The 26,303-nt window shown below is 40.5% G+C and overlaps 1 protein-coding gene across 1 annotated transcript in view; it reads right to left on the bottom strand.

Moving 5' to 3' along the window:
- The window catches only part of SNED1 (sushi, nidogen and EGF like domains 1), a 93,099-nt gene that overhangs the window by 23,696 nt on the left and 43,100 nt on the right, over nucleotides 1-26,303 (bottom strand). Inside the window, exons 5-19 of the mRNA XM_089509299.1 lie at nucleotides 25,409-25,534; nucleotides 24,440-24,553; nucleotides 21,551-21,664; nucleotides 19,245-19,358; nucleotides 18,945-19,061; nucleotides 16,981-17,106; nucleotides 14,462-14,566; nucleotides 11,501-11,614; nucleotides 10,732-10,851; nucleotides 9,385-9,501; nucleotides 9,187-9,303; nucleotides 8,580-8,693; nucleotides 7,429-7,602; nucleotides 6,984-7,097; nucleotides 2,661-2,774 (exon numbers count right to left, since the gene is read on the bottom strand). Of these exons, the coding sequence (XP_089365425.1) occupies nucleotides 2,661-2,774; nucleotides 6,984-7,097; nucleotides 7,429-7,602; nucleotides 8,580-8,693; nucleotides 9,187-9,303; nucleotides 9,385-9,501; nucleotides 10,732-10,851; nucleotides 11,501-11,614; nucleotides 14,462-14,566; nucleotides 16,981-17,106; nucleotides 18,945-19,061; nucleotides 19,245-19,358; nucleotides 21,551-21,664; nucleotides 24,440-24,553; nucleotides 25,409-25,534 (1,800 nt within the window). The remainder of the gene's footprint in view (nucleotides 1-2,660; nucleotides 2,775-6,983; nucleotides 7,098-7,428; nucleotides 7,603-8,579; nucleotides 8,694-9,186; nucleotides 9,304-9,384; nucleotides 9,502-10,731; nucleotides 10,852-11,500; nucleotides 11,615-14,461; nucleotides 14,567-16,980; nucleotides 17,107-18,944; nucleotides 19,062-19,244; nucleotides 19,359-21,550; nucleotides 21,665-24,439; nucleotides 24,554-25,408; nucleotides 25,535-26,303) is intronic.

Here is a 26,303-nt window from a genome sequence, read left to right as displayed (position 1 = left end):
AAGTTGGCAAGCATGCCAAAGGACTATGCCTTGTGGCCATCATGGAGCATAACTATCGAGATCTCTCTAGTTGTATTGTGGGGTTGGGTGGAGGGAGGAAATCAAATCTATCCCTGTTAAAGCAGAAGGGGGCTAAGTGTAGCCCAAGAGCTGTATGTGGCTTCCCAAGGTTGTGGCTTCATCCATCCAGATGCCCAAAGTGTACTTTTTCTGGCAAAATAACAAAATTAGGGGCATCCATGAACAGTAATTCACTTTTAAATTGGTTATAGGGGGTCCTATACTATTTAACAGGGGAAAAAAACCAATCGATTCCTTAGTGGATGACTCTGGGTTGGGTTTTTTCCTCTCCATTTTTGGTATTTTTGAGCACTCTGGGCAACTCCTAGAGAGTTGACAGAAGCTTAGCCTCAGGCCCTTCTGTAGTTGCCCACCTCTGTGCAGAATAATTTATGGATTATTTACAGAGAGTTCTATGTGCTCTCCTTTCCTCTTCCTCTTACTCATGAAAGTATATTGTCAGGACTGATCAGTATATGAATGCTGCTCAAGTCTAACTCTCATTAGCTATAGCCAGTGTAGTCAAAAGTGAGGTACAATGTGAGTTATAGTCCAGAAACATTAAGAAAGCCACACATTCTCCATCACAGAAGGGGATCATTTTGTATAATTCCAAAATTACTCAGAAGAAATCTAAATTTAACAACAGATGGTTTAAATTTAAAACGTTTTCAGGTGATAACCTGAATTTTGTTGCTTAGTCTCAACAAAAGCAGACCCACTGAATCAACTGATGAAAGGTGTGAAGTTGAAGGCTTTCATGACTGGCATCCATAGTTTTTTGTGGGTTTTTCGGTCTATGTGGCCATGTTCTAGAAGAGTTTCTTCCTGATGTTTCACCAGCATCTGTGGCTGGCATCTTCAGAGAATGAAGATTCTGAAGATGAAGTCTCTGAAGATGCCAGCCACAGATGCTGGTGAAACATCAGGAAGAAACTCTTCTAGAACATGGCCACATAGACCGAAAAACCCACAAAAAACTACTGTTGAAAGATGTTTCAACACATAGGTAGATTCACTGATTCTACTGTGGTCTAGTCTAATGATAGGCTTCACACCACAGTGATTTCATTAATGACAATTTTCTGATCACTTAATTAAAAGTTTGCGTGGTAGAAAAAAAAGGCATTAGAATGCATTGGTCAAAAAAGGAGGATGGCTGAAAATGGAATGTGGTGGGATATTATCAGTCAGAAACAGCTGCTTATAACAGATCGTTCTACTGACCATGTGAAAATTTTATTATTTAAAGTGAGAGGCCTCAAGGCAAAGCCTGCCTTACCAATATATAGCAGCCTAAAACTAATAGCATGTCATTAAACTTGCTGGGACCATAGCTGGCCACTACAGACAAGACCCAGTGTGATGCCTCCCGGAGGGGTTCAGTTTGCAGCTGCTTGCTCTCAGAGTAACAACTCAGAAACCTTCAAGACAAATCTTGTGAGGCCAGCTGCCCCTTGAGAGGTTTTAAGAGAGATCTGTGCAAAATTCACTCCAAATCACAGAGAAGCCTTGCAAAATTTGTGGCGGCACTTCCAGCCCTTAAATAGGCTTGCACATGTGGCTTCTGCCAGTTGAGGCCGGGCCATCAATCATAATTGAATTTATGACCCAATTATGATTGATTTATGTGTATCTTATGATTGATTTATAACAACATTTATGATTGATTTATGATGGCATTCACGATGACATTTATGACCCCTGTATAAGCATTAAAGTTGTGGCCATATTTAACCCAACACACAGTGTCTGGTCCCTGATCTCTCCTGCTGCAACTGCCTTCTATGCCTTCTATTAGTTGATTACTGCAAGGCACTGTGCCACCCAAAACCTCTCTGGTCAGAATGTAATGAGACTGCAGATCAAATAGTATTAAAACTGTTTTTTTAAGGTTCAGAGAAGTGACAATTTTCATTTTACCACTGTAGTTTTTGTGACTTGCACAACCCCATGGCAACTGAATTGGTTACAGAAAGTAACCCCTGCCTTCCAAGCCAAAAATAATAATCTCCATATGTGCTTTTAAACTTTGATAGTAAGCAGCATTAAGAAATCAGTGCCAAAACCAGAGGGGTCAATGAAGGGGATAAAGTAATTTAATGATTACAGTTTCCATGTTAAATATGGACATTATCACATGGGAGGGAAGCACCCAAATCCCATGGATAAATGGGGTTTAAATCTGGGAATATCCCACAAAAGTGGGTTTGTTTTCAGACGATGTCAGGCTAATTGAGCATTAATGTGACATTAACCTGTAGAGAAAGTTGCAAAATCGTGCCACTTTTAATTTTTGGGAAAATCCCCAAACTAAAAAGTGATGTGATTTTGCCCACTGTCTGCACAGGTTAATCTCACATTAATGCTCAATTAGCCCGACATGTCTGAAAACAATCCTGCTTTTGCAGGATATTCCCAGGATCTAAACCCCATTTATCCACGGGATTTTGGTGCTTTGCCTCTTGTGTGATAAGGTCTTATGTTAACCACTTGCAGAAAAATCAACAGAGTCTTGTGGCACCTTAAAGACTCTCTAATTCTTAGCAGGCAGAAATACTAGTGCCCCCAAGAATGGTCTTCATCAATACATTATTTACCCGTTTCACACTGGATTCCAATGAAACCCTCTGGGCAATGACAGATAAAGGATCCTGGGTGATCTTTGCAGGTCCCACCGTTCTTGCAAGGAGCCGATCGACATTCATCAATCTCTACAGAAGCAAAGAAGAAACAAACACTTAAAATGACTTCATCAGCACAACAGCAGTATTGAAAGTAGAAAACTAGCAGCATCAGATTAATAGTTGTTGTATAAAATTGAGTCAGCATGTTATGCCTTTTGGGAACAGTTAAAGGTAGTTAAAAGCTCTTGCTACTATTTCCGTTCTCAAAACTGCACTTTATGGCCACAGCAGCTCTGCTGTATCACCCAGAGCTAACACAGGGTCATTAGAATTAGATGGTACCGTTGGCCCTCCATATCCATGGATTCTGCCTCCATAGATTCAACTATCCAAGGCTTGAAAATATTCTCTCCTTAGACCCCCCCCCCCAAAAAAAAAAAAAATTCCAAAAAGCAAATCTTGATTTTGCAATTTTATATAAGGGACACCATTTCACTACACTATTGTATATAAAGGGAACTGAGCATCCATGGATTTTGGTGTCGATAAGGGGTCCTGGAACCAAACCCCAATGGAAACCAAGATCCCATTGTACATTTGCTATTCACAGTTAATAACATCTATTTGAAATTAGGCTTGTCAATAGTTATTGGCTCACTAAGAGGTACTTTACAGTTAATACCTAATTTAAAGCCTGGTCCATATTCTCTTATGCAGAAGTGAGAGCAGCATATAGGATTGGACCATAGGTTGTACTTTGTTATTGCCTATCAAGACAGGAACCACTCAGGGAGGGGCAGTAATTCAATAGTAGAGCATATAGTAATTTCCTAGGCAGAAAAGAAAAAGAACAGGCCACCACACATTGTAGCACTGTATTCTAAGAAATGCTACTGTATTATGGTTAAAATCATGCTATGGGTTAAATGGTAAAGCAGCATCGCCAACAGGTAGGCCCCTGAAGAAGGCAAGAATGGGCCCTGCTATGAGGTCTGGAAAAAGTTTTTTGCCACCTTGAATAACTACAACACACTATCTGATCAAACTGCAACCTGAAGGAATGTAGGCACAGCTTACTGACCATACATTGCTTCAGTGACACTTTGAGAGACTGCTTGGATTGCTTCTGTAGTGAGATTCCCCTTGTGAACTAAGCATGCATAAGCTCTGTGCACCTTTGCTTGCCTACAGAGAGTCAAGAAAAATATACTATACACATATCAGGTTACGAACTTGGTAAAACTTAAATAATAATGAAGTTCCAGCAACAATTACCTGGAAACAATGACATCACAGACAGTATTTAGTTTTGATGTGGGAAAGCTAAATGCAGATCTGAAGGCCACCTATGAAAGTTGGTTTTAAACAAATCCCTGTCCAAAGAAAGCCTGAAGGCATAGACACTTGTCTACAAGCAATGCCTGAATGGGAGAATACATGGGAAATACATGGAATTCTACTTATAAAGGAAGAAAAGGGCATGAAGTGTAATTAAACATCTGATCTTGCAGCCTAATGTAACTGCAATGAGAAATGAGAATCTGAAAGTATTCTGACACATTACAATTTCTGTAAAATTTATTTATCAACTTGATTGTTTTAAAATAATGAAAGAACTATGTTTTCATTCAGTTAACATAGCTTTGTCTAACTCTAGTGCTCTCCAGATTAGTTGGGCTACAACCCTATCATCTATAGTCAGTAAAGCATGGAGGTTGGGGATAGTGAGAGCTGTAGTCCAACACATCTGCAACATACCATATTGGGAAAAAACTAATTAATGGATTTGCTACTTTCATGTGGCACCTTCCTCTCTATGTTAATAATGGCATTACTCCCAGTCTATATTGTTCCATTCTTTGATAAGCACTCAGCTGTGTGTTCCCTGCAGTTCTTTCCATGTCTCTCAAAGGAAAGAATTTTTGTGTCAATTGTACTAAGGCTTCCTTTTCTTGGTCTTCATTTGTGTTATCTGATAACATCATTTTTTATATCTAAAAATATAAATATAATGGGAAGTTATGCTCCTTCCCCTGTTTCTCAGTTCAGCAAGTTTAAAGAAAACATTCTCATGAAAGAGATCACTGATCATCCAAAGCTTGTTTTTGCCCATTTCTCCTGCCAGTGACACAGACACTCTACAGAGAAAGAAGACAATGCTATTAAGCAATGCAACTGAACAATGGTTACATGACAGATAAACTTCCCAGCTTTATCCAATTGTAGCAGAATAATAGTGCCGTAAGTGTGCAGTGTGAAAAGGCACCTAAAGCAGGCAGAAGACATACCCCACTGGTACCCAGTAAACGTAATCTCCAAATAAATTTGTGTCATTCAAAGAGATTTCTTTTAGTCTCATTTTATTTTGAGATTAATCTTTTTCTTTCAGTTTTTAAAATACAGTTGTCCCTTCCAATTCACGCGGGACCTGTTCCAGACCCCCCACCCCTCATGAATAGGGAAAATTGCCAACACTGGAGCCCCACTGTAATCAATGGGGGCACGTGCCTGTGTGCGGCATGGCACACACACACACACACACACACACCAGTATGTCCCTCCTGGCTTGCTGTCCATGAAAGACCGAGGGACATGAACGGCAAGACCGGGAATCGGGAGGGTGACTGTATATATATAGAGGTTGTTCTTAAATGAGCTGCTCTGTTTAGTACTGTTCTGGATTTACAAGACCAAGGGACTCTTTCAGTGGCTGCAAGTTGAGGTCTTTTCTTTAATACTTATTTTAGAAACAGTCACATGTTTAGAGTGTTTGAAGCATTAACTTCAAACTATCCAAGATCCATATGGAAACACTTAGAACAGATGCCCATTGGCACCCAGATTATCAGAATAGCAGATTTCCACACAGAGTGTATCTATACTACACAGTTATACAGCTAGTGCAGTTTCACAGTTTGTTTAGAATTCTTTCCCAGAGAGTTCTTGTGCTATAGTTCAGGGGAGTCCACTAGAGTTTTGTAGCAACGAATTCTGAGCACCGTATAAAACTGCAAATTCCACATTCTCACAGGATGGAGACATGGGAATTAACAGCGGGACCAAGTTGCTATAATTGTGTGGTGTGGAAACATTCTTAGGCTGCAGAATTAAGGTGGTGTCAAACTGTTAATTCTGCAGTGTGGCAGCAGCCTTAGTTTCCCAGCACACTAACTCTGTATAATTCATAAGTCTGGCAAAATTCAGTGGGCCACCACAACATAAATGCTGCAACCTCAAGAACAAGTAAATAGGTTGCTTTTCTCCCTGCCCCTCTCCTCTACCCCATCCCCTGAGCAGTGCATATTCATGCTTGTTGTTGCTGTGTGCCTTCAAATCATTTCCAACTTATGGCGACTGCAAGGCAACCCTATCATGGGTTTTTCCTGGCAAGATTTGCTCAGAGGGTGCTTGCCTTTGCCTTCTCTGAGGCTGAGAGACTGTGACTTGCCCAAGGTTACCTAGTGGATTTCCATGGCTGAGAGGGGATTTCAACCCTGATCTCCAGAGTTGTAGTCCAGTCCTCAAACCATTATAGCATGCTGTCTCTCATGTTCATGCTACCCACTCAATTAAAAGATTTTCACTGCCAGCATCCCTACTTTGTGGAAAGTGTGGAAAAGGTCACTTGTTATTCCTTTTCTTGTCACCTTCTATTTCCCTGCCTTCATCATTACAGTAGTCCTTGCACATGAGTCATTGAACAGTTGCATTCAGGATTCAGACTCTATTTCTGTCACCTTTTACTTTTGCTTTTTGTCAGTTCTTAACTGCTTGAAGCAACTTCCCTACAGTAGTATTATAAGCATTTCACAACCTCAGAGAGCCCATCCCAAAAGGAAGTAAAGTTGAATTCCATAACTATCCTGCTCATCCCTCATGATCTTGCCCCTCCACTTTGAATGTTCACTTTATCTGTCATATTTTCAAAATTTAGACTGAAAATATCTTGGGATGTGGAGCTACTATTCTCTCCTATCATTTCACCCAGTAGCACACAGTGGCTCAGCTTAGGGGCTCATGCTTAGAAGAAAGAAGTAGCAATAGGGCCTTCCAAGTGATCACCCTCTAGTGCTCCATGAGGTCCTGTTTTAAAGATTTTAAAAGAGTAGCTGTTATGTCTACTCTTCAGTGTTGGCTGTGGTTCCCAAGAATATGTGGGGGCAACTGGTGACATCCTGTGGTGCTCCTGATTCCAGATTGGCCTAGCTCCACTCCTGATAATGCAGATGGTTAATTAAAACCATAGACACACACATCATCTAAATTTCTGCCAAACGTATTTGCATATTCTCTTACCCAACTCACAGTGGTGTCCTGTATAGCCACCTTTGCACAAGCAGAGGAAAGCAGCAATTCGATTCTTACACAAGCCCCCATTCAGACACGGCTGAGACTGGCACTCATCAATTTCTGTAAGTGATGGTGGAAAGACAGACATCATCAATCTGCCATGGAAAAGTCTGAAAACAAGAGCCTTGTTCAGTCATTATTTAAGTGTGTTCACTCAAAAGGCAACATATTACTGCATCACTGTATCCCCTCATATTTCTTGTCATGACAGACCCATAACTTCTGGGTATGACACTGGTACATTTTAGAAACAACCAGTCTCAATTTTCAGCCTTTTCACAACACACAAATTTAGGTGCCAGAGAAGGCCATCCAGTTATGTTTAATGGCAGTACTGGTCCTGATATGTCTGTTCAATTGCCCCCTCCCCCAAGGACATAATATGAATTACCATTACACTGTGGAGGATCACTCCAGGCACCTTTTGCTCTGCACACCCTAGGGTTGTTCTGAGGACTCAAAGCATATCCAAGATCACACTGATATTCAGCCAGAGAGCCTATCTTAGTTGAGTTGAATGTCACATGAGCATGCTTCACCTCATTGGGCTTGCCACAATCTACCTCTAGATGAAAAAAGAGAGGTGAATTAGGAAGAGTTGTGTTGAACTGAATTTATTATATTGTCTATCGGCTGCAAGTTAGTAAAACTGATGTAACTAAAAGCTTTGTACTGATCAGTCCAGTGCAAAGGCTGGGGACCTATTTTCTCCACACAGCCCATAACACAAAGGTACACTCACTTTGGTGCAAGTAACTTGGTGAATTGTCTTTGAAAAGTGATCTTATTCCATTTTTCTTTGATGAGATCTTTGATCAAAAACTGTTGTTCTAGCTCCTAAGATTAAGTAGTTGCACCAAAGCAGTTTAACTGTCTGTGCACATTTGTTTGAGGGACAAGTTTAAGAGACAAGTTGGAAAAACAAGCATTCACAAAGATGAATGTGAATGTGAATTCCTTCTTTCTGAGGAAAGAGCAACTCTGTTGAAAGGTCCTAGTTTGTGAGATCTAGCCTACCTCACTGATTCTTGTGCCAGAACCCAAATAATAATAATAATAATAATAATAATAATAATAATAATAATTTATACCCCGCTCTTCAGCCAAAAGGCTATGAGAGCGGCTTACAGTTTGTTAATTAGACATTTCCCTGTCCTCAGGCTTACAATCTAAAAAGACAAGACACAAAAGGAGAAGGGAATGGCAATAGGGAAGGGGAAACGTCCAGCAGATCTGCTCTCCCTCAGAGGCCTGTTGGAGCTGGGTTGCCTTCCTCTCCCTCAAGATGGTGGATACAGGGATGGAGACAGATGCCTTCTGGGAGGGCGCAAAACATGGATGTTTAAGACAGACTTTTCCTGAGCAACAGTCTTGAAATTACCCTAAGAATGGCCTGTTTTAAAGAGACTGCAAGCCTTGACATCTGCATTAGGAGGGACAACATCTTATGTGATGGTTCACATTTTCCGAGGGCTAAGCAATGTTCCAATAGTTAGCGGCTTTTGTATTTTTACCTGAGTTGCCAGTGTTCTTTATTTTTACCTGCTTCACAGTGCCTTCCAGTGTAACCAGCTGGGCATATGCAGACATAGCTGTGGCCAAGATCTTCACAAGTGGCTCCATTTTCACATGGATGCAAAAGACAAGGAGAAGGAGCTGAGAAATAGACCCCACACCCCACCATAGACAATTATTCCATTATGTATTTTAAACAGTTTCATTTAGAATTTTAAACAGAGCTTACAAAAATACCTGGAAAAGTATAAAAGCATAATCCCACTGTGAGCTATTTTAGGTTACCCACACTGAGAAAAGTTATGCTCAGGGTATTCAGCTATTGTTGAACCTACACAATAGAGCAGTGTTTCTGCTTGTTATCCAGGATAATTCTAGCTCAGAGGTATGCATTTCAAATTATGCCTTCCATCAGTTTTTTTAAACTTCTACAGTGGAAAGCAACCAAATATTTAATACTGTAGCCTCAACTCTGGAATTCTGTTAAACTACAACTCTCATTATGTCTTCCTTACTGGTCAGTGTTTGGGGTTGATGTAATTATATTGCAGCAGTAACTGGAGGGGCAAAGGTCTAAAAGATTAAAAAGGCAATCATTTGGGGTCCAATGAATGGAATCTTTCCCATTCCATACCTATCTCGCAGTGTCGTCCAGCATACCCTGGAAGGCAGTCACACTTGTACTTGCCAATGTAATGGAAGCAGGTGCCTCCATTTTGACAAGGCCCTGAGGCACAGGGATCAGGTTTACCTGGAAAATCAAAAGATCAATAAACAATCAAAAGACATTTCATATAACTTCAACTGCTACAGTGTATGCAGAGAAGGATACCTATCTCGCAGTGCTTTCCTGTAAACCGGTAGGGGCAGGTGCAGTGGTATTCACCATCTGATTCCTTACATGTCCCTCCATTGCGGCAAGGGCTGGAGCTGCACAGCTTTGGCCTTGCTGGGAATAGAAAAGAGTCAATACTTATTACAAGCCCTTTTAAAACAAACCTCTCCTAATTTAGAACCAGACTGGAAGAGTGCTACTCACTGTTCCTTCAGTCCTTTCACCACTTAAATTGCTTCCTCACCCTTCACTGCCCAGTGCAAAGAAACTAATGTACAATTCACCCTGCACAGATAAAAGGCAGGGCACTTTCTGCATCACAAAAAAATTCATTGAATGAATTGCTGTGACAGAATATGGAGATTTCCCCTGGCTTATTTGTGGTCTTTTTTTAAAGGACAGTTTCTTGATCACAGATGGATGGCCATATGTTGGGGATGCTTTGACTGAGATTTCCTGCATGGCAGGGAGCGTTGACTGGATGCCCTTGTGGTCTCTTCCAACTCTACAATTCTATGATTCTGCTGAATCTGCTCTGGGTTTTAGCCTGACCTATAAAGGAGCTTTCCAAGGTGTCATACACTGTCCCCAAAATATGTCTAGTACTTTGGCTAGATCCTTTAAAGTTCACATTAAAGATTGGATTTAATGCATAACTGACTGGATTTACTGCCCTGCCCAATTATTGTCACCATCCACTTCTGCTCAGAAGAAACTGCAAAGGAGGTCTATTGCCACCATGTTCTGCTGGTATGCTCTCTGGAAGCATCTGATGAGTCAGTGTGGAAAGAAGGATGATAGACCAGATAGTAGTTTGATTTAAGCCAGTTGGGTTCTTCTCATACAATCTGTCTTGCAGCTACCAGTACATATACAGATCCAGAGAGGTTTAATTAGAAGCTGATTTTAAAGTTCATTTGTCAACTTATGATGTAAATAGGGCAAAATTGTTTTTAAATCTCATATAACATTATAATTTAAATAACTCATATAATATTATAATTTAAAAATCTATAATTATGATTAAATATAATTATTTTGTTTTAGTATTGTAAAGTCTCTTGGTTTTATAAATACATCTTTGCTTTCGTTTTAGACCTTTGGGTCTAAACTCTGGAGAGAAATTGGGGAATAAGCAATAAACAAAATAAATAAAACAAACGATCTAGCCAATCTCCCACTACTTTGACTGGCTACAGGAGAAACCATTCCTCACTCAGAAATGGGAGAGAATGATATTACTTAACATGAATTAACTCTGCCTGTGCTAGGAGGCAAATATTTCATGTGTATTAAAAAAATAAGTATGAACCCACTGCTCTACCACCAAGGGCTGTCATGTACCTTTCTCACAGTGCCTGCCAATGAAGCCTCGGGTACATTCACAAGTGTAGGAGTCTTCTTGAGCTTCACACGATCCACCATTCAGGCAAGGCTCCGAGTCACAGGGAGAGGGTGGCTCAGCTGCAAAAGCAGACATGGCCTCACATGGGCTGATGCTAAATGAAAATCCCACCTGCCCCATGGAAAGGAGCTCAATTAAATGACATGGGGAAAAATGGAGACATATGTTTGAATTAAGAAACCCAGAGGTCCACAAGCCCACATACTTCATGGGACCATTTACTGCCCAATACTTGATGCTTTTGGCAAAATATGTTAAAAATACATAATTCCCAGCTTACGAAGGGCCTAACTGGATGTGATACAGTCTTTTAAAATCACTAGCAAAGTGGAAGTGGAGTGGGCTGATTACTGGTGGGATGGCAATAGGTAGCAAAGCAGAGTTTAATCCCTTTTCCTCTGCTGTAATCCCAAAGAAAATCCTCCCTTCAAAACTGTTTTTTTTAGGGTAACCCTACACTAGTTTCTTCATTCTTCTGTTCCCACACTTCCTTGTCATATGCAACATATTTCTTGCATTCAAACCAAACGTTCTATCAATAGCATCATGCTTCCTGACCCTGAGTTTCACTGTCCTTTACTTTTAATGACACAGCATCATGTATCATGGGCTGAGAAATAGAAGTTGGTGTTAATATGAGTTTCTCACCACCATGACCTTCTTATCCAAAGCACATTCTGGTGTTTCTGGGCTTCCTGTCTTACTTACTGTGGTTAGTCCCATAATCCGTATGGCACACACAAAGATAACTGCCTCCATATTCCATGCAGTAGCCTCCATCTGGGCACTGGGTGTTCATATTGCAAGGTGTAGCAGTCACTTCTGTGGTAGTGGGGAAAAGTACATATAGACATGACAATGCCCTAGCATAGAGCTCAGTGCCAAAGAAATAAGTTTTATAGAGATGAACAGTGTTATGCACTGAATCAGACATAGACAAATTGTGGCCCTCCAAATTTATTGAAAAGCAATTCACATAAATCTCATTGTTTACTATGTATGTTATGACCATCAGGAGGCTGAATAACACCATCTGGGTCCTATGAGGTGATATCAAACCTCTACCTGACATTGTGTACATAGGAAAGAAAGTAAAAAATGATAATGAATATGAAAACTGCAGTTGGCATTGCTTGCATGTTTGCAAGTTATTGTGGAACAGGCCTCTTCCTTTTCAAGCATAAAGATGAATCTCCTTTGCTTATCCTGGTACAGGGGGTACTTTACTTACATAGTTAACACTTAGCACTTGGTACATGTTTTATTTACCAAAAGAACACTCTTCAATTTAATGCAAGGTTTAATTCAAACATTGCAAGTACACATGGAAGCTGGCATGAAAGCACTTCATCTGAGTGGCAATCCATGGCAAAGCCCACTTTGTAAGATGTTTATCATACCGTTCATCTTTGGTGAGTTTAACACAATTGCTATTGTTGGATTGGCTGTGAGAATTTTAGAAGGAATCACAGTGCTATTGCAGTCTGAGTAATACCACTTCTTAGTGTACAGTTACTAAAACATTATTTTGGACCAGCAGCTGGCAATTTTACATGGAACTTCCATCCAGTTATATAATTGAACAAACTCTACTTATACAGTATCTCACTTTCCTTCCATCAGACAGCATAAAAAGACATGTATAGGTGGTCTATCATCCACACATTGACTAGAGCAATATTTGCTTAGCTTCTGCATCATTTGCCTCTAAATCATGTCCTTGGGAATGAAGTAACTTTATCAAGAATTAAAGGCTATTATTTGGGGGCTCTGAAACCATATCCTTTGTGCATCATGTCATTACTGAAATGCCACACTAAGTGCATAGTCCATTTCAGGGCAGCAATTCACCAATCTTGTTCATCATGGCACTAGCAAAAATTATTTGTGGTGTTGGCAAGCAAAGCACCTTTGCTTATATTCCTTAGTGTTGGAACATGTGATAGTCAGTTGTGTCAAGAATAAAAGAATTTCAGAATCTGATCAATATGAAGCAATATGAAGATTGGTTGTTGATTTGTATGGAAGATGGGAGCTCAGGAGAGTGTTATGACTTCCATAGGTTGCTATTTTAATTGTTATGGTTCCATCCTACAGTCCTAGAATTTGTAGTTCTGTGAGGTATTTACAATTGTCTGCCTGAGAATACTAATGCTATAGTGTAGGGGAGTGCATTACAGGATTTCAAGTGCCTCGTGGAACTACAAATCCTAGAATTCTGAAGAACAGAGCTATGGCAAAATGGTATCAAACTGCTATAACTGTGCAATGGCTCAAAAATAGCTAATCTAGATGTACAGTTCTGGACCTGCCTCCCCCCTCAAAAAAACAGAAATTCACCTATATTCAAGCTCCACTGGCTTGAATGGCAGTACACCCCCCATTTTGTCCCTCTGCTCCCCGCAAAAGGGTGAGGGACGTGGACTTCAAGTCTGCGAAAATGGAGGGGCAACTGTAATTCTAAGGGAATTGGAACAGGCACTCAAGAAATGAGGGACTCTTTGTTCTTGGAATAGAATACCTCCATTTCTATCTGAGCCAGTAAAACATTGGAAATGTATTTTGCTACTGATCTAAAAAGTCATATGGAGTATTTGTATAACTTGAGAAGAACTATGAAATTCATAGGGTCACCATAAGTTGACAGGTGACTTGAAGGCATCTCCATCCATCCTTCCTTTTCCAAAGAAATAATATTATGGGAATTGCCATTTTCTTTATTTGAAAGAGACAGAGACTGGAGATAGACAATAATATGTAGAGAATTAAGTTGATTTGAGACGTACAGTGCTTCACAAGATATACTCGAGATTGTTTTAACATCCCAGTTTTGCATTTGACCTAACAAGTTTATAGATTTCAGAAACAATATGTAAAACTCACTTGCCGTGTATACCTCATAAGCAGCAATCCCTCTTTCAAACAAACAATTTGAAAAAAATGGCCATCAGTCGACCTACCATTCACCAGTGCCTTACTAATCTCCAGAAAGTAGGTAGAAGATCCACCTACAACTATTAAGTACACTACTAGAGCCCCTTACTTTCCTAACTGTGGAAGCTATTTTTAGAATGGGGACCCCCCCCCCCCACCAGAGAACCTTAAAGTTAAATGTATATTAAGACACTCTCAAACAGCTATAATGATAATCAGTAACACATGCAGGCTGAAATCCTATTGAACACAAGCAATGTGAAAAGTGCCACCAGTGTAGTTATGTGGCATCATCCACTGCAGTCATTGCTCAGTGACTGCAAAAACAAAAAATCAACTCCTTGCCTTGAATAATTTAGTCCATAAGTGTTGAGAGCTCCAAGCTATTTGCATTATTGTATGTTGTACTGGATCATGGCTCTCATCTATTACAAGTTCTTGTAACTCAGTAGAGAGCAAAGTTCAGTCCTCTAGATGTTGTTGGACTGCAACTTGCACCATTGACTATGCTGACTGAAGATGATGGGAACTGCAATCCAACAACAGGCAGAGAGCTGTGCTTCCCCCACATGAAGTGGACACATGGTTGATGGTTGTTATTGTTTGCGAGTCTTAACGATTTACAGATTTATGGTGACTTTAGTGGCATTGTATGGTCTTCTTCAGACACACAAGAGAAGTTAAGAGAATATACCAAAAAGGTTCAGGTAGACCAGAAAAAAACTTTATTCCTACCAAATTCACAAAGAAGACCAAAATATCCAGGTGAGCACTGGCATATAGTTACGTTTCCATCGAGACACGTTCCTCCATTTCGACACTCACAGTCCCCAGAGAGCTCTGCATAAAACAGGCAAAGAGAAGAAGTGTGTAGGAAGACTAATTAGGCTCATCTGTCCCAGTAAAGGCTCTACTCCTGAGGCCTTCACCCCCACCTCCACCAATAACCAACACAGTGTTGTTCAAGCTGCTGTAGGGAGGGATCTGGATTAAGTTTGGCTATGAGTGCTATGGTGACAGAATCTTTACTCCCTTTTCTCATGACCTCAGATATTTACCTTAATTAACACCCAAGAGACTGCAAATTATAAACCAGCCACTGCTCCCCTCTGGAGTCATCAAGCTCCACCTATCAAAGGCTCCCTTGTGGCCATATCTGTGCTCCGTTCAGCAACTCTAATGAGCCTTGTTGTTTCTTTTAAAAGCAGTACTCCACACTCAACCCTCCCTCCTCTGCAGAATGACATGAGCCAGTGTTTCCTAGCATGGGTAGGAAGAGTGCAAAAGGACTAAGGGGTGTGTGTGAGCAGGGTTGGAAATAGAGAGAACAAGAGATGAACCTACAGTGAGAAGATGGAGAAAATTGCAGCTCCGTTAGTAACCAAGATGAGGTTTTGCTTAGGAGATTCTGCATTAAAATATTACCTGGGCAGATTTTATGCATTAGCTCATTAAATTGTTGTAACAAAGCAATAAAAGCTGGAAAATCAGTGGGCATTGATTCTCTGTATATTCTGAGGAAGGATTTTTATATACAATAATCTGTATCACCCAAATGAGAGTCTATAATAACATGGCTCTGCTTATTGTTGCCTAGTTTGTTTGGCTCTCTTATGGTGCCCACAGTTTAGAATGAGATTAGGCAGGCTTTCATTGTGTTGTTAATTTATTTGTTTGTCCTGCTGTCTTTCTGATCATTTTCTTAACTCTTAACATTGTTCATTACTTTGATTCTTAATCAATTATTTTATTAGTTTTTTTAAAAAAATATTGGTTTTAATGTATCTTACATCACTTGCACTTCTTAAAATAAAAAATGCACTAAAATTTTCTCCAATGAAAGAACAATTAAAAAAATAACGACAAGTTATAACAAAATAAGTTTGAGAACCACTGTCCCACACGTTGAAGTACAATTTATGCAACAGGAGCCCTGGTGGCACAGTGGCTAAATGCTGGTACTGCAGCCGCTTACTCACAAACCACAAGGTTGTGAGTACAATCCCAGCCAGGGGCTCAGGGTTGACTCAGTCTGGCATCCTTCTGAGGTCGCTAAAATGAGTACCCAGCTTTTGGGGGGGCAATTAACTTACAGTTGTAAAACGCCTGGAGACTGCTTAGTGTAGTATGAAGCGGTACATAAATAATGCTGCTATTGCTATTGCTCTTTTAACATGTTGAAACTCACAGTTCTGCCATTCTTTGTACCAGGCGATACAGTAATCTTGGCACTTATCAACATCTCAGGACTCTTTGTACTAAAATACTGTAAAGCTATAGTCCAAATCATTGTATGGTAAGTAATTATCTTGTTACACATTGAAGATATAACAGTACTGGTAACAATCCTTCCATACACCTAAGTAATGTTGTGGTGTCATCACCATGTCAGAATCACTGCATGCAAATAACCATACAAACCAAATTTTAGGGTGAGCTACATCAATGCTCTGTCATGTGAATGTCTTCAGTGATTGTTTTGGTTGCTTTTCTAAAAGCTAGAAGCTGCTAGGAGAAGCTGAGCATGAGCTGGAAAGCTGCTAGAAGAAGCTGCTAGAAGAAGCTGAGCATGAGCTGGAAATTTGCACAGCGTGAGAGGGAATTTATTCTTTTTCTCAACAAAATAATCTCTCTGAGGTTATGGGTGGTAGTCAAAGATACGAGTACTTCATGCCTCCTAGAGTCAAAACCAGCTTAGGGGGAGCACAATTGTTATGAATTGAGACCCATCAGGATGGAAATGATGATTTCCCCAACTCCATGTGAATTTTTAGAGTGCTCTCTCCCATTAAGAAAGGTAAGGCTCTCACATCAGGTAGCAGTGCATAAATAGTCATGAATTATAGTCCTCCCATATGAAGGAGGCCCACTCCACTGCTCTAGACAGCCTTACTGATTGGTGTGTGGCTCTATAGAGTGAAATAGGCCCCTGCAAACTTTAGTTCTGACAGGTTCTCAGAGCAAGGCATTGTGGATGAGTTATCTTGGGACCACTGTAGCCCTGGCAGACTCCCAGAGCACCTGCCCATAATGGCTGATTCTGAAGGAGCCCTCAGAACAAGATAAGACAGAAAGCAGGGAGCATCATTTTCCCCTTTCAGGCAGCCAGAGCTCAAACAGCTACTGTGAACTTTTTAACCAGCTTGTACCTTCTCATAGCTGCTCTGAATAGGACTGTCACCACACAAAACTTAATGAAAATATCCACATGACTGAGAATTCATATAGTTCTGTCCTTGGAATCTTGTACTTACTATCTCTGCAATCTGTGCCTGTGTATCCTTCAGCACACTCACATACGTAACCTTGGCTGGTTTCAAGGCAAGTGCCCTTATTCTGGCATGGATTGGAGATACATGCACTGGGCATTCTTGGCCCACCTACAAAATATTAGTGAAAGATTTTTGGCATAAGGAAAGAGGGAAAGCGCTATGTTTCTCTAGCACAAACAAACAAGACTGACTGCACTTAATAAAGAGTCTTCAGATACATGAAAGTTAGGATAGGGTTCAATATACAGTTTTTCTTCTCTGTTGTGAACAAGATAATGGATGTAAATGGAGATACAAAGGAATTGGGATACCAGGAGAAACTATAACAAAACACTGTTTGGAAAACACTGGAGAATTTTAAGAGAATTTGTGTGATTTTGATCCAAAATTGCCTGAATGGTTTCATGAAATAACAGCTTTGCATTGAAAATGAGAATAATTTTTTTCCAGCAATGTGCTACAGAAGCTACTGTATATGGTAGGGTTGGGATCTGTGAAGCCCACCATGTACTACTAAATTGCATCTCCCACCATTCCTCCCCATTTTCTATGCTGGCAAAGGTTGCTGGGACTTGCACTCCAAGAACATCTCAACACATATTTTTCAGCCTTTGTCTATGTTATGCAATCTATGAATCTATTCTCCACAAAGAACATAAATTAAGAATTTTATTTTTATAAGGGCAGCCTAACAAATTGAAGCTTGGACCATGATAGCTGAAGAATCTCCATCATGAATTTGCACACACAATTTGTCATCTGAGGCTTTCTACGACATTCTACTACAGAATGCAAACGAATCTTGCAGCGCATTTGAGACTAACTGAAAGACAGAAATTGGTAGTATGAGATTTCAAAAACTTGAGCCAACTTCCTCAGATGCATCTCAGGAAGTAGGCTCAAGTCTATGAAAGCTCATGCTATTATCTTCTGTCCTTCAGTTAGTTTAAAAGGTGCTGCAAGATCCCTTTGCGTACTGATTTTTCAGACTAACATGGCTATGTGTTTGAATTCTACCATAGTGTTACTGGGGGCTGGGATGCAGAGCAAGGCCTTCTCAGTGTGGCACTCAGACTCTGGAACTCTAAGGAGATTCAGTTGGTGGTCTCTTGGTAAAGAATGATGTTTAGTCTTCCTGTTGCTTGAAGATGTTTTAATGGTTCTGCCTTAAATATTCTGATGGTCTAAATTTTTTGCTAGTCGATTATATTTTAATGACTACTTTTATATGCTTTTTCTGTTTTTAACTTTAAATTGTATCTGGATTTTTAATACCTGTAAGCTGCAATAGGCCAAAAGGCAAATTACAAATGACATCATAAACAAGCAAATAACACGTCCCTAGTTATTCAAGTGGCAAGAAGGGCATAAGCCTTCAGGCAAAATGCATAATGTCAAGAAGTAAAACTCAGCCTATGGGGATGAAGGTAAACAACCGCTGTGTTGACAAACAGCTGGATAACTAGGAGAAACATCAAAGTCACATAAAACCTGTCAATGGACGAGGTGAGGAAGTGAAATGCTTTCTAGGACAGGCATAAGTGATCTAAGAATATGGGACCTCCATTGACAGAAGTGATCATATAGACTTATTATTTTTCTCTCTGGGTTGCTGTAGGTTAAGGATGAAGGGATCAGTCTATTTGTGGTTCATGTCATTTCACATGTAGTCAGTTAAAAGTCCATTCTGCCTAGTTTCTGCATCAGTCTGTATTTCCTTTTTTTTAATACATGAAAATTGTCATTTATTTTCATATGCATGTTCTCCTGACATGTGGATTTTTACCATCTGCTGTTCCAATACACACATTTCTGTATCCAGTTTTTGAGCCAAGAATGACATTGCAAAATTCAGAAGTAGGAGCAATCCAAAGGATAACCATATTCCAGAGCCACAAACATATTATTCTTGGAAATGTGAATGGCTGTGTAGTTGTCCATCTTACCATATTGACAGTTGTTCCCATAGTAGCCTGGAGAGCATGTGCAGATGTAGCGCCCAGGGCGAATATAGTTGCATGTCTGCCGGTTCTTGCAGTTCCTGCCCTCACAGGCTGTAGGATCTAAAGCAAGAAGAGTCAGGAGCCTCAGTAGAGCCCAATGCAGCTAAATAATCAGATACAACAGGTACAAGGCTGGGCTGGACTTCCTTGTAGGAAGTCTGAAAGAATTATGAGGAGAGAGAGATAGAGAGTCTAGCTATGTGAGGAGGAAGGTGCTGCCATGCAGTTATGAAATCAAGGCACCTGTTTCACAGCGCTGTCCTGTGAATGGCACCACACACACACAAGTGAAATTGTCCACCAGGTCTATGCATCGCCCACCATTCAGGCATGGGTTGGACTCGCATTCATTTATTTCTGAAAAGCAAATAACAAAAAGATCAAGTCTAAAAAAGGCTGTAGGCCTAGCGAGGGGTAAAACCCACTATTTAGGCACATTTTAAAGGTTGTCATTCCCAAGTATTGAGTTACATGCTTAGACAAAAGGAAATACTTTTTGTACACAGCATATTAAACTGTGGAATTTGTTAGCACAAGATGTAATGAAAGCTATTGACCTGAAACCTTAAAGGTGATTAGGTAAACTCCGCAGCAATTAGTCATGGTGGTTATATATTGGCCTGGATTCAAAGGTGGCATTATGTTTGTGCTACTCCCAGTTGCACAAGGAGACCTCTGATATTTCCTTATGCAAGGAGTTCTCACTGTTGTCCCATAATATATGTCAGGTAATACAGGCAGCCAGCATGGCATAGTGGTTTGAGCATTGGACTAGGGTTCTAGAGACCAGGGTTCAAATCCCAGCTTGGCCATGAAAACCCAGTTGGTGAGCTTAGGCAAGTCAGATACTTCAGAGGGAGGCAAAAACAAATCCCCTCTGAACAAATCTTGCCAAGAAAACCCCATGATAGGCTTGCCTTAGGGCTACCATAAATAGGAAATGACTTGAAGGCACACAAAAACAATGAAGTACAGATTAGGCCAGTTTATATGCTAGTCACTCAGGTACAGTCACACCCACCCCCACAAGCCAGGATGGAACTGATGGGCCCATGTGGGGTGACAGAAGCTTCTAATGGACTATACAGGCACACTAGGTGCCACAGCTTCTGCCATGCTGTTGATACCTGGATACATTATTCCTATCTCTCTAAAGCCAAGCCTCACCAATCTGTGTAAATACACTGTTGGGGCTTTCTACTCTACTACTACTACTACTACTACTAATAATAATAATAAAATTTATTTCTATTTCCCGCCTCACCCTACGGATCGAGGTGGGATTACAGCAGTCAGCATATTTCAACAATAAAAACATAACTACATAGCATAAAAATATACATTACTATCCATACAATACAATTAGTCGACTCTCCATAAAAACATACAATACTAACAGAGGTGAGATGTTTTGGTACAAAGGTAGCCCCATGTAGAGCACGTTGCAGAAATCTAAACGAGAGATTACCAGTGCAAGTACCACTGCTTCAAGGTCCTTTTGGTCCAGGTAAGGGCGCAGTTGGTGTATCAACCGAAGCTGGCACCAAGCACTCCTAGCAGTCCCATCTACTTAAGATGACAACTGTAGAGACGGGTCCAGGAGTACTCTCAAACTGCGAACTTTGTCCTTTCGGGGAAATGTGACCCCGTCCAGGACAGGTTGGCAAAACTCCTTGCCTGGGCCTGGGGGATCCTATCGCTAGTATCTCCGTTTTTTCTGGATTCAACTTGAGTTTGTTTTTCCTCATCCAGCCCATTACCGACTCGAGGCAGGCATTTAGAAGAGAGATGCCATCCTTGGTCACTGCAAGAGTCGGAGGCACAGAGAAATAAATTTGAGTGTCATCAGCCTACTGATAACACCGTGCCCCATGTCTCCAGATGATCTCTCCCAGCGGCTTCATGTAAATGTTAAATAGCATGGGAGACAGGATGGTGCCCTGAGTTACACCAAATGTCAGCTCTCTCTTAGAGGAGCAACTATCCCCCAGCCTCACCATCTGGAATCTGCCTGAGAGGTAGGAACGGAGCCACTGGAGCGCAGTGCCCCTGGCATTTAATTCTCTCAGGCATTCCAGAAGGATACCATGGCCTATGGTATCGAATGCTGCTGAGATGTCCAAGAGCACCAGCAGGGTACTAGTCTTACATTGGATTTCAGGACTTCCACATCAAAGGTGATGCCAATGCCAGTTGTTGAGGAATGTGACTGGGAGGCTGCTGTTTACACCCATGCTGTTGGTATGTTGGCTTCTAATTTGTTTGGCCAAAACAAATGGGGAAAAAATGATGGACTAGACAGGGATTTAATCAGATCTAGAAAAAATATGAATCATCAACCTGGAGCTTCCACACAATATGAGCTGAATATTACCCTATATGCACAAATATAGACATGTATTGGATTTCTGGATTGTGATGATATACGCCACCTGCTAACAGCAACATGTACTAACAGAATCACATTGCTTTGCCTTGAACTATCTTCCAGTTCTGATTTTGGCTCACATTACTAATGATCTTCCTATATATGCTCACTGATTGCTTACCTATCTCACAATCTTCTCCAGTATAACCTGACTGACAAAGGCACACAGCTGTTCTGTTTGTGACCTGGCATTCTCCACCATTATGACATTCTTTGGCTTCACATGGAGACTCCTCTACAATATTTCAGGAAGGAAGGAAGGAAAGATTAAATTAGGACAAAGAGATATTGCTGTTCTGTTGATATAAGCACACATGCTGTATGGTACTTGCAAGCTGCTACATGGGTCCTTCAGATAAGAGATATACATTATCCTTTTTCCAGTCTCTCAACATGCATATCACTCCAGATGCCAGAAATAACTATATATCTTTTCTGTAACACCAAAAGAGAGACAGGGATGGGAAGACATAGCGTCTGAAAAAGGAAAGAATATGGGAATTATGAATGCTCAAAGCCTACCTAGTTGAAGTGCCTTTTGTGGGCACATGCTTTCATTCCAACACTGCAGCAGGAAATGAAATGGAAAGAAGTCAAGTTTTAATTAACTACAACCAGTTACTAGTTTGTCATAGGTCCTCTTAAAGGCTGAAATAGGTCTTGCAAGGCTGGGAAAAAAACACAGTCAAAGTTCTGAAACCAAATATATTTGAATATTTATTTTTATTTTTTGATAATAGGTTGGCAGTGATGATGGATGCAGCAGAGATAGACTCCCCTTTAATTGATCACACATATGCAAAATATATAGGTAGCACACCCTGTCACCCAGTGCACATAATAGTTACAGCAAATAGCACACAATTGGGGGGGGGGGGGTGTTGCATGTTCTCACTATCAAACAGGTGAATGAAACACTGACTTTACTTAAATTTTCCTCTAGGAAAATTTTTTTGGTTATGGAATGGCCAAAGTGAGCAGGAGGCCCTAAACAGGACATTGTGCCTGGATGTTTTGCCAGGAGAGTTATTCAGGAATATTCCATGGTTAATTTAGTCACAAATATAGTTCCTTTTCACAAATCTGATCTCTCCTACCTCACCTCCTTTTCCCAGCATTACTTCCATCCATACTAAAATTTGTATCTTGGCACAGACTCTAGAATTATTATCTTTTTTTCCCTGCGGATTGTGCATTCCTACCTGTCTTGCCCCATTGCAGCACTCTACTCCCTGATAAGAGTCTGCAGCCCTGGGATGACTATCTGAGAGGGGCACTTGCTGGAGAATAACTGAGTAGCATCACCAGCACCATGAGTACATAGTATGCATGGCTCCAAAGAGGACTGACAATCTTGAAGAGATGGAGAAGGGAATAAGAGAGCAAGCACAGATGAGAGATGGGAGGAAGATTTCCATGAGTGGGAGGAATAGGTGCCAACCAGTCTTGGCAGTGTAATTGTGAAGAATCCTACTTTGCCGTCATTGAACAGACATCTATTTCTATTTTTGCCTTAGGTTTTAGTCTTTCTCTCGTTTAGTTCTAAGCTGTTGGAGTAGATTATGCTGTGTTTCAGTTTGTTTTACTTTATGCCCTATGGACTAATTGATATTTTTATCACATAATTATTCTCTGGTTATTTGTAATTGTTTATTTTTGGGGTGAATTATTATATTAATTGTTGCTCATGTGATATACTGGGCAAATTACTGTGACATAAGAAGTCAGAGATCCATGGGAACTTTGCCTTGTTCTGAACAACTACTGTGCTGGAGTATGTTCCTCAGCTACTCTCATGGCCTGAAATTCCCCCTCACTACCAGACAGCACAGTAACCGAACTGCAGGGTGAAGCTCTGTGGTTTACTTATTTAAGTATTTGTTTTAACTGATGTAAACTGCACTGGCCTCATGTTAGGAGAAAGGTGGGATAAAAATAAAATAGCCTGCAGACAGCCTTCCCTACCATCTCAACTAAGACCAGAAACAGAAAATGAAGGCTTATGATGAACATCTTCAATTTTTTTCTCCTGTTTGCCTAATGAAGAAGCCAGTGTGACTTTGAAAGCTTGCAACATGCAATTGTGCATTTTGGTTGGTCCAATAAAGGTATTATTTGAATGTTATAGAAAATGAAATAAAGTACAATACACCCCCTAGCCTGCTAGGGCAAAAGCAACGCTTAAAATAATATTAAAATATTTGTTATAAGCAGACCTAAACATTTTTTTAAAAAAAGATGAACCAGTTTTTTTTAAATATACAATTTAAAAAAACAATAACAACCAAAGCCAATCCTGCTTTAGGACCAAAGGCCAAATTAAATAGTGCAATTTTGACTTCTAGCTAGAAATTTAAAGAGAAGCTACCTTTGGGGCAAGAGGGGTGACTGAGGACAGTGCCCCAGCAAGTTGCTAGCTTGTGACAAACCAGGATTCCCACAGATTTCTGGCTAGTCATGTCATGGGAATGGGATGATTCTGAGTCTCTTTGGGCACAATCTTGGTTAGAAACAACATAACCCCACCACCTCTCCACAGGTGCTGATAGTATTTGTCACAAACTGCTAATATCTGCCATCTGTAGCTTTTGCAGTAAGGCCCTCCACATCTAGAACTTATTTAGGAATGGGTGTGATCACATGCTAGCCTCTCCATTTTCTGTGTTGACAGCAGGAGGGAGCAAATTAAAGGCAAATTGCAAACACTTTTATAAATTGCATGTAACATTTCCTGACACAGAACATTTCAGTAGAGTACTAGTAGGACACCCTTCTTGGAAGCAATTTCTCCTTCTCAATTTCACATGTAAAATGATTATCTGCTACTTGTGGTCCTAGTGGGGAAGATGCCACATTTCATACCATGGTTTGGGCAGGTCATGCATCTTCATTCCTCATTCCTAAAGTAGAACTGTAATGTAGAGGTGCTGATGCAAGTAAACCTTTATAATGACCTAAATTTACCCATAAGTTGACTTTCCTGTGTGTGCCCTTACACAATGCTTCTCACCAATTTCACATGTAGCTCCTTTAAATCCTGGTGGACACTGACAACTGAAGCTGTTGATCCCATCAATACAAGAGGCTCTGTTCCGACATGGGTTGGAAGCACACTCATCCACATCTGCAAGAGGATAAGAAGGAAGCTAGAGAGTGGAGTGTGCCATACACTGAGCACACGGCTTTTTGGGAACCAGTTTGCTCTTCTGGAAAATTTCTGGGGTCCTAATTGGTTTCCAAACATGGTGGGTGCTTTCCATTTGATCTGTTTAATGTGGAAGTGCCTTGTTTAAAGGCAAAAATGACAGGTCTTGCCACTATACCTGCAGCACTGGCAGCAGGGATGCGGGGTAGGATGGGCCACAAAAATGACCAGGAAGGGGCTGCATATGGGGCCTATCATAGCTTTAAATGATTTTCATTATGCTAAACTACTGTGAGTTATATAGCCCATTCATGGCAACAGTTTGAATACTTCTATGGGAAAATATACAGTTGAAAATATCTCCTCAACGCCATCAAAGCTAATTCCCCCAAACTGGTAGGTTGCATTCACTGTGGTAGTAGTCACCAAGATTCTTAAAGAAAGGGCTAGCATGTGCCCCCTTCACCGCATACAAGAAAGTGACTAATTGTAGTGTACCAAAGTCAAATAAAAGGAAGTACTCATAAACATTCAGTTTTTACAGAATGTGGAAGATAGCAGGAAGGATAGTAAAAAAAAAAAGGAAAAAAAAGAAATAAATATATGTAGGAAGCAACTTTATATTTAACAAAACCTCCAGCCTACTTCAAAGTTTCCAGTTAACTGTGGCTCTGAGGGTCCCACACAGAGGTCATTCCTGGCCCTTCTGATCAAGATCCTCAGAACTGAAGATGCTAGAACTAACCTAGAATCTTCTGCACACAACAAAAGCACTCTACTACTTGACTATGGCTCCTCTGTACAAGACCATGAAAAAGTCAGGACAAAACTCACCGATATGACATCGTTTTCCAGTGAAGCCAGCCAGACAAGAACAGGTGTAGGAGGGATTCCCTGTGATGCAGTCTTCAATACACTTTCCTCCATTTAGACAAGGGCGGAGTGTCAGGCAAACTGAAGCTGTAGAAAGAATTAGACCCACTCTTCAGTAGAGGATGGCAAGAACAGCCAACTCTTAAAATACATTGCAGCAACAGTGAAACTGGACTGCCACAACCTTCTTTGTTCCTGTGGCCCTAAACCCATTTGGTCTAGAATTAAAATATTGGGCTTGTAGAAAAAAGTACTGCATTTGGTTTTAAACCATGCAATTCAACTTAGCCGGTCTGCATTTCAGCCGGGCTGAAATTTTGTAGCAAATGAAAAAGAAACAAAACAAAATTAAAATTCTTTTGAAAATAAGAAGCTTCTTGTAAATTTTAAAGCCCAGCTTAAAGGATCAAGACTCCCAGAACAGATGATAAAGGCTTCTGAGTTGCCAATAAACAGTTGGCACCTGGAGAGTAGACTGAGAAGGTACATAGCAGGCATGTTGTAACAGTTCTTCCCATTCTGCTGAAATATATTTCAATTCCATATATAATAATGACTTTCAAAATTTATCTTTTTTTTGTCTTAAAAAAACATTTCCTCTTTTATGACAAAATGTAATTCATATCTTAGATAGGAGGGCTGAAGGCTTAGGAAAGCAAAGGCTTCAGTCCAAGTTCTCTTTCAGAGCCGCCCAGCTGCATATAGATTTTAAGTGAACTCCCAAAATACCCTTCTCCAAAACAAGACATTGTCCACATTGCAAAGCAGAACTCCTGGGGGGAAAATACTGTTTGAATCCAAGCTGTCAGCCAATTAAAGAGCTTTTTCCCTTTTTAATGGATTAATAATATGACTT

This window comes from Sceloporus occidentalis, unplaced genomic scaffold (genome assembly GCF_023333645.1).
Source record: "Sceloporus occidentalis isolate IW3139 unplaced genomic scaffold, rSceOcc1.0.p SCAF_2, whole genome shotgun sequence".
Classification (NCBI taxonomy): Eukaryota; Metazoa; Chordata; class Lepidosauria; order Squamata; family Phrynosomatidae; genus Sceloporus; species Sceloporus occidentalis.
The sequence above is the reverse complement of the archived record's forward strand: the minus strand, read 5'-3'. Positions and strand labels throughout refer to the sequence as shown.